We start from the raw sequence: 19,351 nt of genomic DNA on the forward strand, positions 1-19,351 counted from the left end.
TTCTGAGGACCTTTTCCTCTTGTCTTGTAGCTTCTGTTTGCACATGGCCAGCCCACCTCTTAAATAAATGCTGAAGCGAAAAGATTCTTCTTAGTCGTTTTAGAGTTGTGTGAGGGTCTGCAAACATCTCTGCATTAAGCTGCAGAATGAGTCACTGCCTGTCACCAACTCTCATGTGGTCTGGCTGTGTGGCAGCAGGGCTACTCTGCAAATTACCCTTTGGCTACAAATAGCCAAGCTCTCGTTTTTGTTGTACAGCCAAACGACTTGGAGAAGTACAAAAGTACAGTGCATGTTATGATCCAGTTGGAAACAAGTGGTTGAGTACACTGGACGCAGTCAGAAATAAAGAAAATTAGAGAGTCATTGTTCTCTGGCTTAAATGCAGCCACTGCTTGATTTTGCACTCAGCGATTGTGAGGTTAACTGTTGTCATTTCCAGCAATACCAAAGCTTGTTTGGCCTGGTTTATCTATATTTTTATGTAAGACTGCAGCTGTAGCTATCATCTCTATAGGTCTATCTAACGGTGTTCTACAAAATATTGAAAAATGACAAGATGAAAGGAAAGAAATGAGGGCTGTTTCTGTATTGTTTCCAGATCACAAAGTGTTGCCATCACAATACTAATTTAGTGTGCCAGACAACAATTAATAAAATGGGGAAATGAAGCAGTTTCACACATGAGGCAGTCAGTTGTCTCTAAGCTAAGGAATTAATTACAAGTCCATATCAGCTCTGTTAATAAATCTTTAATTAATAGCTATCTTATAACTGAGCACCACGTTTCCTCTCTAAACAGACCTGCTGGTGAGGTGAATAGTGCTGACTGAAAGTGATACTAAGAATAGGAAGAGATGGCCTTCATGCAAGCAAAGATTATTTTACCAGGAAGCAGTTCCTTGCTATCAAAATGCGCTGACACGTCTTTATTCCAGACTATGTTCCTAAAGTTTCATGTGGTGTGTGTGTGTCTCTGTGTCTGTCTCTGTCTCGCAGGTCTAGGTGACTTCCTGTGCAGAAAGAAAAAGCGCAAAAGAACTCACAGCCTCCAGCCTTCAGCCTCAGCAGCAAGTTGAGGTGCTTTCAGGGCAGGTCTAAGTTTTATACATTTCCAGCGCTTACTTCATCTTCAGAGATGAAGTTGAAGGAGGATATGAACCCCCTGCTGCTGCAGGTTTTCCGTTCAGTGGTCTGGGTCTATTCTGTCATCACCTTCATACCCTGGTACTTCTTCTCTGGAGCTGACAACAACTTGGAACGAGCCCGCAGGATCAAGGCACGCTCGGCTAGTGGGCACCCAGCAGGGCCTTACAGAGCGGTCTACAGCCAAAAGGAGCTAGTTGCGTGGCTCCACCCTGGCGTGGACACCCTGGACAAAATGTTTGAATACGCTGCCAAAAGGTTTCCTAAGAGAGACTGTCTGGGAACCAGGGAGGTGCTCAGTGAGGAGGATGAGCGCCAACCAAACGGCAAGATCTTTAAAAAGGTGAGACATGCTACCCTTATAATTTGTTTAATTAGTTTTATTTAGTTCATGTGAAAATTGAGGTTGGAGTCATGTCAAGATGAAGGTCCCTTCATTTCATTTAAGTTTAGAAATGTAGCACCAGGCGACTCTGTCAGATAACGGGAAGTTTGTTTATAAGAGTGCAGTCAGCTGCTGTGCACAGTGTGATGAATGTGGGTGGAAGTGCAGCAAATTTTCTGCTCCTGTGTCTCTGGGCCCAATTAACAACTGCAAAGCAACAGACGCCCTGTAGATGGCACTAGCGGACTGTAAATAATGTGTTATGCTGCCATCAGGAGACACTATCATGTTCGGCTTTTTCAGTATTGCATATAAGAGAAATATCTGCAGCCTCTCATGTGGGTTCAGTGATACCATTTCATTATTCCTTCTAATAAAAAGCAGCGCTGATCCTACAAATGTGGATATTATGGTTCCGTTTATTCATTTCATATTCGTCCAATTGAATGAAACTGTTCCCGGGCCTATAGAAAATATGCACCACCATCATTTTTCTTTTAATGTTTGGTGTAGTATGAGGACAAAAATGCTGAAGACTGCATGGTTTCTGCGTGTTCGTTGCAGGTAATTCTTGGGAACTATGACTGGCTGTCGTATGAGGAAGCCTACCAGGCAGCAAAGTGTTTTGGCAGTGGTTTGGCAGCTCTCAATCAGAAGCCTCACTGTAACATCGCCATCTTCTGTGAGACCAGAGCGGAGTGGATTGTCACAGCACAAGCCTGCTTCATGTACAATTTCCCACGTGAGTGGCAGAAGGACAAATGTGTATTATTATTATTATTATTATTATTAATAATAATAATAATAATAATAATAATAAACATCAAAGACATCCAAGGCACTTTTCAATAAAATATACATTCTCTTTATTTTGCTCTTTTTTGTTTATATTGTCTTCATGTAAAGCTCAGAGGAGTCTTACTTTTAGGGACTAATTTCAATACAGATATTTAGTGAGTAAAAATATTTGATAAAATTGTTGATAAGAGTTATGAAAAAAGGGGTAGTCATTGTGCCATTGTTTAAAAACTTTCCAGCAATATTTTTCAGACTAGTGAGCATCTTACTATGAAAGTACCATTTGACTGTATCGTAGTCAGCTGTGACGCTACTTCCCACAGACAGTGCTGCGGGTATTGTAGGCAGTAGAGTCAGAGCCTGTTTGTTCAATAAAGGGATTTGTATCATTTCAAAATTATCCCAAGCCTATTTTAATGTCTCCTCACAACATGAGGGTTCCTGGTTTGAACCTGACACACAGCTGGGGCCTTTCTGGGAGTTTCCATGTTCTCCCAGTAACTGCACAGGTTCTCTCCAGGTACTTCCCACAGTCCAAAGGTGTCTTTGTTGGTTAATGTTGTGATTCTAAATTGCCCGCCTCTTACATAATGAGAGCTAGGATAGGCTTCAGCCCCGCAACGACTCTGAACTGGAGAAACAGTTACGAAAATGGACGTATAGAAAAGTTTTTCCTATCAGGCAGCATATAAGCTGATACCATTATATCTTGTTTTGACTGTGTACCTAAAATGGATGTAATTGAATTTGACAGTTGTGACCTTGTATGCCACTCTCGGACCCGTGGCCATTGCACATGGGCTGAATGAGACCGAAGTCACGCACATCATCACAAGCAAAGACCTGCTTCAGAACCGTCTCAAGGTAACTGCTTACCTTCTGACACTTCGTATCGTCTGACACTTATCGCATGTACGCTGTTTAACAAAGTCAACCAGCAGCTGCTGGTTTATTGTGTGCAACATTAGAGTGTGATAACAAGTGTAGCTTAATAACGTTTTCCTCCTCCCTCCCACCTGCATCTCTGTGCCATAGGCCATTCTGTGTGACGTGCCGAGGCTGCAGTATATCATTGTAGTGGACAGTAAACCCGCAAGCTGGCCAGACATTCCTAAAGGCATCATGGTCTACAACATGGACACAGTGAAGGAGATGGGATCCAGGCCTGACAATAGTGAGTGTTTGAGCAGGGTGATTGAAAAGGTTTCTAATTTGGTCTGGAAAGTGGAAGTGCTCTGATGGAGGCTTAATACAAAGCCAGCATCCTAATGTGTAATTGGAGTGATGTGCTCTGCGTGACGGAAGGAGGTCAAATCACCACTTACAAAACACACAATGCCATCACGGGCAACTTTCTAGGAAAATGAAAGGAAACATTGTAGAAACACCTCGGCTGTGTTTGGTTTAACTGGAACATCTGAAAACTGCATTTTTGTCGTGTGCAGTAGATGTGTGAAATTATTATTTTCATTTTTTTTAATATACAGCAGTCATCTGAAATTTGTCTTTGTCTTCACACATTTGAAGACCGGGCTCATAACGAGGAGCAATTCAATCTCTCAATAATTAAACCCATTAATATGAATTGAAAGAGGCATGATCAAAGCACTGGAAATTTATATGCAATTAAAAGTGTTTTTATTTGTCCTTTTTAAACCTTAAAGATAAGTCAATCCTTAATCATCACACACCATGCAGTTGTTGTTACTACGGTTTCCTTTCTGTAAATATTATATTTACGGTCCATTTCCCCAGTAGCCATTACCGCTCTTCTCTCTGTCCACCATAGTTGCAGTAGACCGCAGAAAGCCAGAGACCTCAGACATCGCAGTTATCATGTACACCAGCGGCTCCACAGGCATCCCCAAGGGTGTCATGATCTCCCATGGCAACCTCATTGCTGGCATCACAGGCATGGCGGAGCGAATCCCTAACCTCAAGTATGTCAATATCCGATTTCTCGCCGTTCTCTGACATTTTCTCGCTGAGTTTTGCCACGTTCTGGTGCACAGAGTTTCCACTGTCACTTCATTCTCTGCCAACGTGTGTGGTGATTGTCACTCGCACAGAGACAGTTTTGTTGTTTATCTTAATTTTATGTCAGTATCTAGAGGTAATTAATGAGATCCTCTGTGTGCTCGCAGTGAGACAGACACCTATATCGGCTACCTGCCGTTAGCCCACGTTTTGGAGCTCAGCGCGGAACTGGTGTCCATCTCTCACGGGTGTCGCATCGGCTACTCCTCTCCTCAGACTCTAGCAGACCAGGTCAGTGGGGAAACGGGCAGCAGCATCTTTTGGTCAGCGTTTCTTGTCTCTCTAACAGTACATTGCAAATTCACAATCCATTAAAGATTTAAAGAGGTTGCCTTTTGTTTTGTTTTATTTCAGTCCACCAAGATCAAGAAGGGCAGTAAAGGTGATACCAGTGTGCTTAAACCCACTCTTATGGCTGCTGTACCAGTAAGTCTTCATTTATTGCAGTACACCTAACACAGGCACACCAGATAAAAGTACTGGGGGCTTTTAAAATTCCAAAAATGTTTACTGAGAGTTCATCTGCTTGGTGTGCAGGAGATCATGGATCGGATTTACAAAAATGTAATGACCAAAGTGGAGGAGATGAGCAAATTCCAGAGGACGCTGTTTGTGCTGGCTTACAACTACAAGATGGAGCAGATCTCCAAGGGCTACAGCACACCTCTCTGTGACCGGTAATACCCATGCACATGACGTAACCCTGAAACAGGACCTTTTATGCTTTTCTGTTTGAATCTGTACGATGAGAGGGTACATGCAGTGGTGCTGATATCAGGCACACAGTTTAGGTTGTGAGCAACGAAGCCCCGCCCACCTGCTGTTCAGACATTCTGTATTAATGACCGTTGACGCTTGCTTTCTGAGTTATACACAAGCAAACATTTACGTCTGCTCCTTCTTTGCTAATCATAACAAAAGAGCTATTTCTCTGGATCCTGTGTGAGTATTTGGGTAGTATTGACTCTCGTATTGTGCGTGCACAGAACATTTTTTTAGTACGAATCAATATCTGTTTGCTACGGGGCTTTATGGCTAACTTTTCAAAGCTCTTTTAGTTTCTGGAGTTGCTGTCTGAGTCTCCTCCACTTGCAGCCGTCATCATCACCCTGCTCTGATTTCTTGTCTTTTTCCTCAGTCTGGTGTTCAAACGTGTGCGTGCACTCTTGGGAGGAAAAACACGGGTGCTGCTGTCTGGCGGAGCTCCCCTCTCTCCTGCTACACAGAGATTCATGAACATCTGTATGTGCTGCCCTGTGGGGCAAGGCTATGGTCTGACGGAGACTTGTGGAGCTGGCACCATCAGTGAATGTAAGCAAATGTGAAAGAGTAGATGTGTTTTTGCTGTTAGGAGAAACAATTATAAAAATAACTTAGAAATGACAAGCAAAGCTAATATAAGTCTTTATTGGTATTTTCAGTTTGGGACTACAGCACAGGGCGGGTTGGTGCTCCACTGGTTTGTTCAGAGATCACACTGAAGGACTGGGAAGAGGGTGAGTACAGAGCTAGAAAATCGGTCCTTAGTTCATTAAAAAAAAAAAAAACATTAAGTTGCTTAATAATCAAAAAATCCGGTTCTTTTTTAGGTGGTTACTACAGCACAGACAAGCCCAACCCAAGAGGGGAAATTCTGATTGGTGGGCCCAATGTCACAATGGGCTACTACAAAAGCAAAGGCAAGATCCAAGACGACTTCTTTGTGGACAAGAACGGCCAGAGATGGTTCTGCACTGGAGACATTGGAGAATTCCACCCCGACGGATGCCTCAAGATCATCGGTAAGAAATGCAAAAAGTTAGACTGCATGTGATACAAGAGGGAACATCAGTCAGGATTCTAATAATTCTTCTTTTCACACAGACCGGAAGAAAGATCTGGTGAAGCTACAGGCAGGCGAATATGTCTCTCTAGGAAAAGTGGAGGCTGTTCTGAAGAACTGCCCACTCATAGACAATATTTGTGCCTATGCCAACAGGTAAAGCCCTGCAGACTTTCTGGATCTGTTTATTTCATTGTTGCTGCCTAATCTGTAATCTTTAATCTGTAATCTAATCTTTTTTGTTGTTGTTTAGTGACCAGTCATATGTGATCAGCTTTGTGGTGCCTAACCACAAGCAGCTAATGGCCCTGGCTGAGCAGATGCAAATAAAGGGCTCGTGGGAAGAACTCTGCAACAACTCCCAGATGGAGGAGGTGGTCCTCCGCATCATCACTGAGGCTGCTATCACAGGTAGAGGGAAAAAGTCTTATCTCCCAAGTACAGTATCATTAACAAAACTCAAGTGAGACATCTGAATAGTTTGTTCAGATTTGGTGAGATAGCATCCCGTCCCCTGTGTCAGACTTTGCACTAAGATGACACTTTATCTGTCGGGCTGACTTGTGATTGTGCTCTCTCACATCCAGCAAAATTGGAGCGATTTGAGATTCCCAAGAAGATCCGGCTGAGCGCTGAGCCCTGGACCCCAGAGACGGGCTTGGTCACCGACGCATTCAAACTAAAACGCAAGGAGCTAAAGACACACTACCAGGAAGATATCGAGAGGATGTACGGAGGAAAATAACACAAGACGCACTCCCAGCAACCAGTAAACACATCCACATATATATATATATATATACCTGAAAACACTCACACAGTGCTCGAGACTACTTCCAAGACTACTTTCTGAGGAGTTACATTTAAGTTACCAGTAACACATAAATACACACACACACCCACACCCACAGGGACTCATGTACCTCCTTCCCGGCTTCCCTGCAACCAGCTTCGATCAAAGCAGGATGGAGGCGGGGGGGCGACTCTTGAATCCAGCTTAATGGTTTCTGTCAAAACCTAAGAGGCTGAACAGACAGCTGAGCCAGCCAGACGTGTGCAATGCACCAAACACTCCCTTTCAAGGAATTCCGGTCTTTAAGTTGCTGTGACGACCAAGACAGCGAATGAAGTCAGACCTTTGCATGACTCAAAGTGAAACAAATGTCAAGCTTGATGCAGCTGAACCCATGTCAGTGACCACACTCTGTTTGCTTCTCCTCCCGCTGCCCTGCTTGCTGGAGTGTGCACACTCCAGCAAGCAGGGCAGCGGCAGGGCAGGGCAGCTTGCTGGAGTGTGCTCATGCTACCTCCCCACATGGTGGGGAGGTAGCATGAGCCCAACAGAGGGGACACCTCCTGGGCTCAAAGTAACATTCAGGTCTGCAGGGATCTCTGTGGTCTTTATTTTATTTTATTTCTTAAATCCGCATTTCAACATTTCCTTCATGTTTGGTTTGTTAGCTTTTAAACCCATTTGATCAGTTTTCTGTGTAAGGAATGGGTGTTCCAAAGCCATGAGAGATTTGAGTACATTTTCATACTGTTACTTTATGGTGGTATTATTTGGTAGGGGGTTGGGGTTCTTTTCCTTTTTTATTATTTGTTTTGTTCATGCTACCTGTACTTTAATGGTCTTTGTTTACAAGCTTTTTCATTTCTTCTTTTGTATCTTTTTCCCTTTATTAGCCCGCGTCATAAGGTCTGTACATTTGAATTTTGACTTACTGACTTGACCTAGTTATAAATGGTGGAGTCGTATCCCTTCTGCTGTTCCCTGCCTACACAAGATTGTCAAACATTAGGACCAATTGGGAGTGTTTTTGTTTTTCCTTTCAGTTTTTTTTTTTTTTCCGTGGTTTATTGACATACAGTAGCCATGCCACATGTTCCTCCAGTAACGACCAATGCACCAAATGGATGGTTTCAAGGGAACTTAGTTGCTTACCACAGGAAGAATAGTTACACTAGTTAGCCTTTCATAGACTGCTGTCCCAGTTACTTTGTGGTCCAACTGTACATGTTTTTACCATAGGTCTGTTTACTGTTACTTTAACCTTTTTACGTATAAAAATGAAATGCAAAGTGAATGTGCAATATTTATACTCAAATATTAAAAGTATCTAAGAAGGAAGACGAAAAAAAGCGCACAGGCAGCGGCCCTTTCGCGGCATGTTAACATTTAGGCCTCAACTTCAGTGCATAATGGAAGGCCTGTAGGACTGTAGAAATGTGGACGATGGTAGAGAGACACTGATAGAGAAGTCTAGATGTAGCTCCTTTTGAACGTACTGTGCTGCAAATGTAATGTTTTTGATAAGACTGTAAAGTTAAAAAAGTTATATCTGGCGTTGTAGAAAATTGCATGATGTAAAGTGCACATGTACCAAAGCACATCAGTATGAGAGAATCACACTCCATTCAAACAACTGAAGAAATAATTTATTGACCCACTCCTTTAAAAAAAAAAAAAAAAAAAAAAAAGTTGGGAGTGTATGCATAGCTGAAGCTCAATTCACATTTCTGTATCTTGAAATTGGTTTATCTGTATAATATTTGTGCATTGTATATAAAAGGGTCTCCAGTGCTACAGACACCCGACATTTATTTGAAATGTAAAAAAAAAAACATGCATTAATTAATGTAGGTTTATGGATTTGGTGCTGGTGGTTGATAAACTCTGAATGGCAATAGTGTAAAGTGACATTTACAAGCTTTGTTATTTCCTTCTTCCCTGTTCTTAGATTTCTTTTATTTTGTTGTAAGGTTTACATCTTTCTTGCAGCCGCCTTTTTCTGAATGCAAACCCTGCTTTGCTTGTAACGAAGATGACATTAATAAAGGGTACAGTAGGGTCCTCCTAATGGCATCTGTCATCAGATTTCATACATGAGGATCGTATTTAGCTTTGACCAAACTATCGCGATTAAGTTGGGGGGGGGCCGTGCCTCCCTTTGTGTGTGCTGTTTGCTGCTTTTTCTCTGCCTGGCTCGAGGCGGCTGGTTGCCTTCTGACACACACGAGCTATCTTCAGGGGTCTTTAGAATGTGAAGCACTCCACACATTGGTTTTTTTGTTTGTTTGTTTTTTTCTTGATGACGCACGTCATCTCATACCAACAAGAATTATCTGAACTAACAAGGCAAAGACTGAGGGGTGGTGCAGAGATCAATTTCACCATTCCTGTTATTTTCGCTTTCTTTGTAAATATCAGGGAGGTGGGGGTGGGTGGGGCAGGTCTCACAGATCAAAGTTCATTAAAAGTACCAATAACTGTACAGGTGTAAAGCCTCCTGTTAATATGTTTAGTAATCTTTGTAACTGAACTTGTTTTTTTTTCGGGGTAGTTAAGTGGGCCTGAAAGCTGAGCTACTGCAAGTGTCTTCTTCCTTTTATTTATTTGTGATTTGGCCTTGGAAATTATGTCATGAAATAAACAAGTTTGTGTTGTAAATACTGCTGGTGTTTGTGTGCTTTGGAGTTCTGTGTGTGTGTCTGTCAAACACCTGAACGCAGTCTGTGAGGCTTAACATGTGACTAATAATCAGCAGCTTGATTGGAATCATCCTCAAAGCAGAGTTTCTATGGCAACGAAGGCCAGTGTGCTTGCGTGTGCGAATGTGGTTTGTGAAAGGCTGTGTGCCGCTTCGACGCAAGCGGAACATCCAGTCCTTCATTTAAAGCTAGTAAACAAAGGAAGGTGTTTTTTTTTTCTTAACCCTTTCTTGAGAAATTGAATCAGAGAAAAAGAAAAAGAAACAAATTTTATTGAATTCCTTCTGAACCCACCTGCTGATAAACATAGATGATGTAGTCAGGATCCATTATTCAACACCAGGGCTGCAGATAATCCTTTATTTTTTTGAACCACTGTTGAGCCTTAGTCTAAAACAAAAAAACATGACATTGGCAAGTTGTCCCATTCAGTTTCTCTGAGCCTCAGCTGACGTATTTGGATTCTCCAGAATCACAGACTGCACGTATAAAACAACAAATCACACATGAGTTTATACATGCTGTTATTAAAGCCTGCAGCTGAGCTTTATGGCTGTCACCCCATTGTTTTTTTTTGTTTATGTTTATTATTTAAGTTTTATTTTTGTTTTTGAAGCCAGAAGTGTTAAGCAATACCTCTCTGGGCTTTCTGGAGGTTTTTTCAATTATTATATTTTAATAGACCAGGAGTGTCAAACATAAGGCCCAGGGGCCATAATCAGCCCCCCAGAGACTTATTTTCAAATCAGCCTGTTAGCCAGCTTTGAAAATAAGAAGGAGGGCATACATTTTGGGGGCCTTTTGTTTTTTCCTCCACAGACATTCATACTACACCAAAGTAGTTAAATAACAGATACACAATTAAATGACATAAAATCTTTCACCTGTTTTTCACTATCTGTTATAGATATTTTGGTTAGAAGCCAAACACTTTTTTAAATCAATCTACAAAAGGTTAGCGTTTTATAAATATGGGACAGCCTCGCAATGAGCTACCAGAAATTCTTCTTTTATTAAGTAGAAATACTGAGATGAGTTTCACTCAACTGGTGATTTTCAAAGAGCTATTAGCCAAAAATCTGGCATACTTCTGCATGGGTTGCCTTGTGTCCTTTAAAGAATGGGACTGGAGCACAAAAGAAGAAGTGGCAGACCTTAAAAAAATATTTACAGCTGATGAACATCCTTAAGAAATGGGAAAAAATCCAGCAAAGACCTGATCCACCATATAATACCATCTGGAAATCATCTAATTGGCAACAGCTTCAATTTTAAGTTTGACAATGACTGCAAACACACTGCTAGTGCAGTGAAACCATACCTAGATCATGGATTGGCCTCCCTAGAACCTGAACCCAATAGCAGTGTTGGGTCATATGACAGAGAAAAGTACAAAAGAAGAAGCCCAGAGAACTACTCCCTAACTCTATTTCAGACTGTGTTGAAGAATAAAGGTGCTCATACCTTTTTTTTGCCATATATACCGCATTCCTATGCATTTATTTTGCTTGCACATTTCAACAAATTAGCTCAACTATTTACAATTTTCCTAGGAAAATATGAGAAGTGGCTTGAAACTTTTGCACAGTACTGTACCATCTATCAAGGAAGTGCAGTAAAAAAAAATACCCCAAACAGCAGCAACAGCAGCAACATCGTTGAGAGGTCCAGTGACTAAAAACAGCTGAATTGAAGCCTCATTCAAAGAAAGGCTATTTTGTTCCAGGCTCTAAGTGGGCCTGTTGTGCTGTAAACCTGGGGATTTTAGTTTGAAAGTATATGGGGACTGATTTGACTGTGGAGCCAGCCTCAAGTGGCCATTTCAGAAACAGAATAGAATAGGCCTTTATTGTCGTTGTACATGTACAACAAAATTGTAGAGAAATATATAAAAAAATATATAAAATATAAATATAAAAAAAATAAGTGCACCCAATTATTCTATACACAAGCCAGTACTAGTTCAGTGTTACCATCTGGAGTGCTCACTCTGTAAAAGGCCTGATTAGCTAAGCACAAGTTAATAATGGGTGCAAGTAAACTTTACAGTACCGGAGTCTGCATTACAATTCACATCACACTTCATATCAATTCACACCAAGAGATGAAATCAGATGAAGCGCATGCCAGTCTTTAATGTCAGGGAGAACACTTTTCATTCTGCCGGTACCATGTCTGCTGCTCCTTTATTTAAAATGAATCTACGAGACCACAGAGAGTCAAGCAATTCTTCCAACCCCTCCTCTTCCTCCTCTTTATTCGCTCCATCCAACCCTATGGGACGAGTGAGTGAGTCAGAAGCATAATGCTCCCTTATTAGCCCACTGATTCTGACGCACACACACACACAGAAGAGTGGCTCTACCACAAAGACAACAACAGCAAGAAAACAGTGAAGGATATCTTTCACATTATATATGTGGTTAGTTTGTGAGCGCGCGCGTGTGTGTATATGTGCGTGTTCCCGTGCTTGTCCTCGGTTTGCTCTCTGAAACTTTATTCCTACTTCTTTTCTTTTTTTCTTTCTCCCTCTCCTCGCTTTGCTCGTCTCTCTCTCTCTCTCTCTCTCCCTGCCTACTTATGACTCAGAGGTGCGCAAAAAACTTTCTGTGTTCTATGCGCACACACTACTGCAAGCCAATAAGCCATACTGAAGTTTACACAAGGAGCCAAAGCCGAACGTTAGCTGCCTTTATAACTCTGGAGAAGTGGGTGGTGTCTGGAAAAAAAATGATTACGTCTGAGGCTGAGGACTGGGATTAAGGTATCCCTGCCCACTACTGGCACACAAAGATATACAATGAATTTTGGATTAGAGGCAGCCGAGGAAAAGGTGAAAGAAAAAGTTTGTTTTTTAAATGTAAGCGTTTGATGATGCATTTACATCACTTGAAGTGTATGGGTTTAAATAAATAAATAAATAATTTCAATTACATTTAAGATCTAAGGTTTTACAAGAAAAAAGAAGCAAAAGTATCTTATGTTGAAATGCAGTGAAATGTAACACTAATACTAGATATTAGTAGGCCATACCACTTCATTATTAGTGTGGTATAATTGCATTTAAGTCCTGAAACAAACAGATTATTTGATACTGTTAAATATGAACATGTTTCTTTGGTAAATGGTGACATTTTCCATTGCCTAATTGGGAAGTCGGTGAATGTGATGCAGTAAAGTTTTGGTTGATCGTGTTAATCCTCTGTTTCATGCTGGTTTTGTTTTTGTTTTTTTGGCTGGTAATGTGTTAGGTTGACCTCTGGCTTCACACTCTCTGACGGCAGGCTGCTCCGTGCCGGGCATGGGCACTGCGACCTCGGCTTAGCTCAGCTGGGTCATCGTGGAGCCGGGGCCAAAGTGGAGGTGGGAAAATGTGTGAGGTCTGGTAATGAGCTTGAGCAAAGCGATAGCGGGTGGGGTGGGGGGGGGGGGGGGGGTGAGGATGGTGAAGCAGAAAGGAGAGAGAGAGGCAACTGATACGTCTGGGCGATGACTCACCGATGCTGGGTATTTATAGCATCGGGAGGGAGGCGTGGGGGTGGAGGAGCGAAGTTTGTGGGGTTTGGGAGGCAGCCAGGACAGCATCATCGCACCAACGGGGAGTGGTGAAGGAAGAGACAGAGACTGCAGAGATGAGGAAGCATCGGTGAAGGAAAAGGGCAGGAGAGGAAAGGAAGAGATGGAGGAGAGGTGGAAGAGTGGAAGAAGGGAGTGGTGGCAGGGTCCAAGAATGAGATGCAACTAGGCTAACTAACGGAAAGATCAGAGGACGAACTGTGGGGAGAAGTAGAGGAGGCAGAAATAGCATGCGCATTTAAAATTCTCAGAACAAAGACGGCTTGTCTTGTTGATAGTGCCACGCTGCAGGGACACTGTTAAACATCCAGTGAGCTCCATGTGGTGCGCAAGAAACACAGGCGCTGGCTTTCTAATAGAACAACAAAGCTACAGTAGGCTATTTCTGTGCTGGAGCTGGTATTAGAGCAACACCCAAAACATATTTAATGACTCACATTTGCAACAAAAAAAACACACTTTTCCCAGCAGCTTTGCATTAAAAAAAACTGTGTTTGCAGAGGAAGACTGGAAAAGGTGTCACGCTTTAATGAACATGACAATCATCTCTGTTACCAAGACAGTGTGGGTTACAGTTAAGCAAATTAGGAACATATTAGACTGTTAAGAACAACTAATTAGGGAGGCAAAAAGAGCAGCTGGAAAGGCAAAAATGTTGATGGATCATTCCTTTTCTTTTTTCTGTGAATATGTGCATTATTAATTCCAAACAGCTTCTTGTATGGCCATAATAAATTTTATTAAATTGAATGTTTTCTGATTCATATTATACAGTTTTAAAAACAGGTTACTGTGGCGTGTGCTCGCTCTCATTCTTCTCTCTTCATTGACAGGATTTCTTCATCAATAAACACATCCTCACTGGGCCTCTGGTGACGTCAGCCAGTGCGTCATGCTGAATCCCTCACCATACACACGAATCTGAGCACGTTTGCTCATATACGCATGCAAGCGCAGCCACACACACATACACACATCCTCTCAGTATGATTCAGAACAACATGGCGAGTGCTCGCATTCATTAATATGTACAGTGTAAAGAAGCATGGGGTATGAAAGGTAACAACAAGGAGTGAAAAGAGTGATGCTGAGGTTGAGAGGCTAGTTGGGGGCACTGCTGAAAAGGGCTGAAGAGAAGTTAAAAGGAGAAGGGGAAAAATGTGGTTGCTAAAGAATCAGGCTGTGACGGTGGAGACAGCCAGGTAGGCATGACTAAAATAGCACCTTTGTCAAACGGTAAGAAAAAAAACATGAGATGAGGAGAGGAAAAGAATGGCACAAAGCCTTGAGTTCACTATGCTTAAGTGAGCTAAAAAAAAAAAAAAAAAACAGGCACAAAATCATCAGAAATATATGTTTTAAATAGAAGTATGCATTTAAATAAGAGTGAAGGGAATCATTTGTTAAACGCGTAGCTGGAAATTGGCAACGTCATGCTTAAACGTAAGTGCATGTTGTTTATCAGTTGGGAGCAAGTTCCCATGAACCCAGCCAAGACTCCAGGGTATTCCTGACACTTAGCCAAGAAACAGTGTTGGCGCACAAAACCTGTGAAATCACCCCAAACATTCTGGTTTTGCACTGATTAAAGGAACAAGGTATATAATTGATTAGTGGAAGAACGATTTGTTTTGGCAAGACCCCTCATATTTCCAGTCCTTTTCATGAGCTAACTGGAAAAATTAGAGTGGCAACAACATTCTCATATAGCCTAACTCGAGAAAATTAATAAGCACATTTCCAAACATGTCAAACTATTTATTTTTGTTTTTTTAATGGAAGGAATCCAAAGATGATCATTAGCAGAGGAGGAATGGAGGCTTGGCTGTTGAAGCCAGTCTCATTAAAGCAGAGATATTTGATCCAATCCCACAGGTCCTCTCCTGCATTCCTGTAGCATTACGTGGACATTTGCCCTTTTAGAAAGGCTAAGCTTGTATTGAATCTTCACCTTGTTTCATTCATTTCTCCTCTGCCCTCCCTATGCTGCTCAGCTAGCATGCTTCCTCTCCTTGTTTCTGTCCTTCCATCCTAATGGCTCAGACAACATATTGTGGCTCTAATCACCATCATCTCTGTTCCTGAAACAACCTGCCTCCTGAAGACAAGGACCATGCTTTACTTGCAGTAATTGGCTCAAGGAGAAGGATGAGCCAGATGGGTACAGCAGAAGGAGAAAATGTAATGAATGCGCGTCACTGAGAAAACGGCCAGCTAAACTGGAGAGTCTAATGAAGGAGACGAGGATACCAACCTGTGGGAAGAGATGAAGGTGGAGGCAGATGAAAGGCAAGTGAGACAGCGTCACCATGGAGACGTTGGTTAAAAGGAAGGTGAGCCATGACAACGGGCGCGCCATTGCGCGTGCCCTCCCGCCTCATGATGTGGTGACGGGGGGTGGGTGGGTGAAGAGGTGAGGAGGAGTGAAACAAAACAAAGGAGGAGGAGGGGCTGACTACATGCAGCTCTATCTATATCTTCTTCTTTTTTTCCTTTTTTTTTCGCACACAACATTATTTAAGCGAACACACTAAATGCTAGACCATTCCAGGAATTTGCTGTTGATTGCTGAAGATCTCGGCTGAGTCACAGGTCCTTGAGCTGACTGATGCAAGAATCTGAACTCAGAGCATAAAGGAAAAAGTAAAACCAAACAAACAAAAAAGACCATTTGTCACACAGTGTATGTGTTTGAGTTTGTATATGGGTGTGTACTCCTTTATTATAATGACGGAAGCAAGCCATTGTTGAGCTAGTCTAATTTTCTCCCCCCACATCTCTGGCTTATGTGCAAGGAAACAGCAGCGGTATCACCCAGAACAGCAGGGCTGCAGGGTTTAAACAGGAGTGAAAGAAATATATCATTTCATGATTATAGAGGAGAACTTGCATGGTTTTTCAGGTTGAAGAAGAAAGGAAGAAAGAAATGAAGTCACTTGCTGAAAAAATAACATTTTTAACATACAACCAAGACTGTCCATTAAGCAAATAATTTCCACCTAGAAAAAGAGGCTCATTGTGACTCTACACCTGTTTGCCTTGAAACCTGTAAATGTGTTGTTTTCATGCGTTTCTCTCTCAGGCCTAAAGGACCCCCCACCCTGAAAAATACCAGCTCAGTTAATAAAGTCTGCACTGCACATCTGTGATTCTGAGTCTCTGCTTTGTTAGAAAAATGGCACGAGTCCAGAATCTGAAAAATCCACGAGTCATAAAAGGAATTCATGTCATGTTTTCTCTTCTCCCTGAAAAGCACCTTGAGTAAGAGCCGAATACAAAAAAGGTTCACGATCAAAACAGAGACGAAAAACTTTTCCTGCAAAAGTATGTTCTTACGGGTCTTTTAAAGGAGGCTCTTTTAGCTCTTTCATTTTTTTTACGAGGCTTATTTTTAATGGGGGGTGGGGTTGGGGGAGCTGAAGATGATAACTCTACTTGGTGAGATCTCCAGATCACAATCTGAGGAGCTGTGAAAGAGCTGGGTTGGAACACAGTGCCCTGACCTCAGCTCTTCTGATTTGCCAGGACACCCTGACTGCCATGTTGTTGTTGTTTTTAAAATTATTTAGAAAGTGCAGAACATCTTTGAGTTATTTTATCTGAAGGGGGAGCAGATGTAGAAGGAGGCTCAGAGAAATATTTCAGTGGAAAGATAAACTTCAGAACTGAATTAATGGAAGGGGCTTCCAAAGCATACTTCTGTGTAACTTAGCAACCAAAGGAGGCAATGGTATCATCAACACTTTGCCAAAATGATTTCTGTTTTGTCTAATAATGGGCTTTGCTATCGATAGACTTATAGAGTTCAATGGAGAGAAAGAAGAAGAAGGGCACTGAAGAAGCAGGAAACAAAACCCATGAGAGGATGAGAGTGGCACTAAAGACTCGTAATCTAATTACTATCATTTTCTCTGTGCCCTGATGTTACTCTCATTGATAAAGAGAGAAAAAGACAGAGAGAATGCAATAGTGCCGTTCACTGGGAATGTTTATTTTCTTTTTAGCATCTGAAGTAATTAATCAGTACAGAATGATGCACAGAGACAGCACATCACAAGCCCCGGAGACGAATAACAGATTCAGTCAGTGAATCTTTTACCAGCAGCGGCCTGCTGGGATATGAGTTTAGAAACCTCTGATCCATCACTCAGAATCATCACAGTGCCCAGGGGGGTTGGTATAACTTCCACAACAAGAAATAAACACGCAAATAGAAGCGCACGCATCCTTTAAACTCAAACAGATATTTAACAGCTCACATCACAACATCCAGACCACCAGGCTGTTTTTACACTGTAAAAGGACACAAGGCAAAAATTTAAAAGGAGATTGAGCAGGGGACCATTTCCTTCAAACATGATGTGAGACAGCTCTCATTCACCCTGTCACTTTCACTCACGCACACAAGACATTGGTCAGCATCACGGCCAACAAATGAGCCAAAAATTCATCTTCAAGTAGTTCTGTGTGCTTGTTCACTTTCAGCAAAACAGATAGGAGACAGTAAGCATGTTCCATCGTCAGTTTCTTAATACGCATGCAGGATAATGTGCCCTTTTGAAGAGAGACACAGTTGAACTCAATTTATACAGCAACGATGCAACTGCTGGGACCTCTGACACCGCTGCTGTCGCCCATGGCGATGGCTGTTTCTAAATGGAGAGTCACCACGTCCAGTGTGTGATGCTGAGAGCTAACACATTCTCCAAACACCACCACACCTCTCCTCCTTTCCCTTTAACTGTGTTTTGATCTGTGATTCAGTTTTTTTCCATTTGCTCCCCCCCCCCCCCCTCACACCCACACCCACACCGAGATGGACTTAAACAAGGCAGCAGGCACAGCAGCACAGTGGGTCTTTCAACGTCACGAGGGTCTCTGCAGCTCTTCAGCCGTACATGACAGACAGCTGACGGCACAGTCGAGTTTCGAAAGCAGCTTCATCCCTCCCCCATCCCTCTGTGACTTTTGGTACTGAGGATAAAGTAAAAGCATTAAGTGACCAGTTTTTCTTTATTTAAGAGATGTGAAAGGATGGAAAATATGAAACGATTGAGCAGGACAGCGGATGCAATTAGATGTGAGATGGAAGTAGGGCGGGAAAGGCAGAGCTGGGCTGAAATGGAAGAGTACTTCTGTGTGTGGGATGTCAGAAGATGCTGACCTGAAGCTCTTTAGAGACTTGAGATGTTGTTGGAGCATCAGAGGAGGGTTGTAAGGAGACACTTGAAACGAAAACATGAAACGGGAATACTACAGGAATGTTACTGTTCACATCAACTTAAATATATTAAGGTATTCAAACATGTGGATAAAGTATAACAAGTCTGTGTGGCATCTGTTCATGTACTGTAGAACCTTGGACACCGTGTGTAGTGCTCTTGATTGGTTTAGCAGGAAGGCGTCACTGTGCGATAACAGTGATAGCCCAAGTGTTTAATAAGGCTTTTGATCTCACCATAAACTTCACCTGTCGCCACCTTTTATCTCATCTGCTGTAGACCTTTACATCTTGTGGTCCTGCGGAATGCCGGAGCTTCTGGCCCCCAACAGAGGCCCAGTGTTTATCACATCTCTGTCATCGAAGGGAGAGAGAAAGAGAGAGCAGGAGAAGGAGGAGGGGTTTGGTGGGGGCTGCTCAACTGCGACAGCAACTCCGCGGTGGTTTTAGCCTGTGAGTCATCGCTAGAGGGTTTAACTCTTCCAATGCCAAGTTGAGAACGTGCAGCGATGTTGTTTTTCATGACCAAAAGTGCATTTTTAAGAACCTCTCGTTACAAAGTGGGATTTGGCGTTGGCACATTTAGCTCTACATCTCATAAAACTGGCGCCTAAGAGTTGGTTTCACTTCAATCAAATCAGCTCTCCTGTACATGCAAAGTTAACATTTTCATTGTTTCCACAGCTGAATCTAACAAATGGCTTTATTTCTTTTTGTTTTTCCCAAGCAGCAACTCCAAACATCCTTCCTGTCAGCATCTTCTACACAGCGCTGCTGTGCAACAGACAGCGTCCAAGGCTATTTTTAAACGCAGCTATTAGTATGCCATATCATAAACCTGAATCATTTATATGGATTTTTAAGGCCGGTTACT

The 19,351-nt window shown here is 42.2% G+C and overlaps 1 protein-coding gene across 1 annotated transcript; it reads left to right on the forward strand.

Annotated features, from left to right (window-relative positions):
- Positions 1 to 1,138: 1,138 nt before the first annotated feature.
- acsl3b (acyl-CoA synthetase long chain family member 3b) lies at positions 1,139 to 9,639 on the forward strand. The gene is made up of 14 exons (XM_085142082.1): positions 1,139 to 1,489; positions 2,096 to 2,273; positions 3,084 to 3,193; positions 3,365 to 3,503; positions 4,119 to 4,269; positions 4,474 to 4,597; positions 4,721 to 4,792; positions 4,904 to 5,043; positions 5,505 to 5,677; positions 5,788 to 5,862; positions 5,956 to 6,147; positions 6,230 to 6,344; positions 6,442 to 6,599; positions 6,776 to 9,639. The coding sequence occupies exons 1-14, from the start codon at positions 1,139 to 1,141 to the stop codon at positions 6,931 to 6,933; spliced, it is 2,136 nt and encodes a 711-aa protein (XP_084998208.1). The 3' UTR covers positions 6,934 to 9,639.
- Positions 9,640 to 19,351: the final 9,712 nt, after the last annotated feature.

The sequence above is a fragment of the Neolamprologus multifasciatus genome, chromosome 18 (assembly GCF_963576455.1).
Source record: "Neolamprologus multifasciatus chromosome 18, fNeoMul1.2, whole genome shotgun sequence".
NCBI classification, from domain to species: Eukaryota; Metazoa; Chordata; class Actinopteri; order Cichliformes; family Cichlidae; genus Neolamprologus; species Neolamprologus multifasciatus.

Bases quoted from the DNA above. Each gene is read 5' to 3' on its own strand.
- acsl3b (XM_085142082.1), top strand. From the start codon at position 1,139: ATGAAGTTGAAGGAGGATATGAACCCCCTGCTGCTGCAGGTTTTCCGT. The intron at 1,490-2,095 runs GTGAGACATGCT...TGTTCGTTGCAG, and splicing joins ACGGCAAGATCTTTAAAAAG to GTAATTCTTGGGAACTATGA. The intron at 5,678-5,787 runs GTAAGCAAATGT...TGGTATTTTCAG, and splicing joins AGCTGGCACCATCAGTGAAT to TTTGGGACTACAGCACAGGG.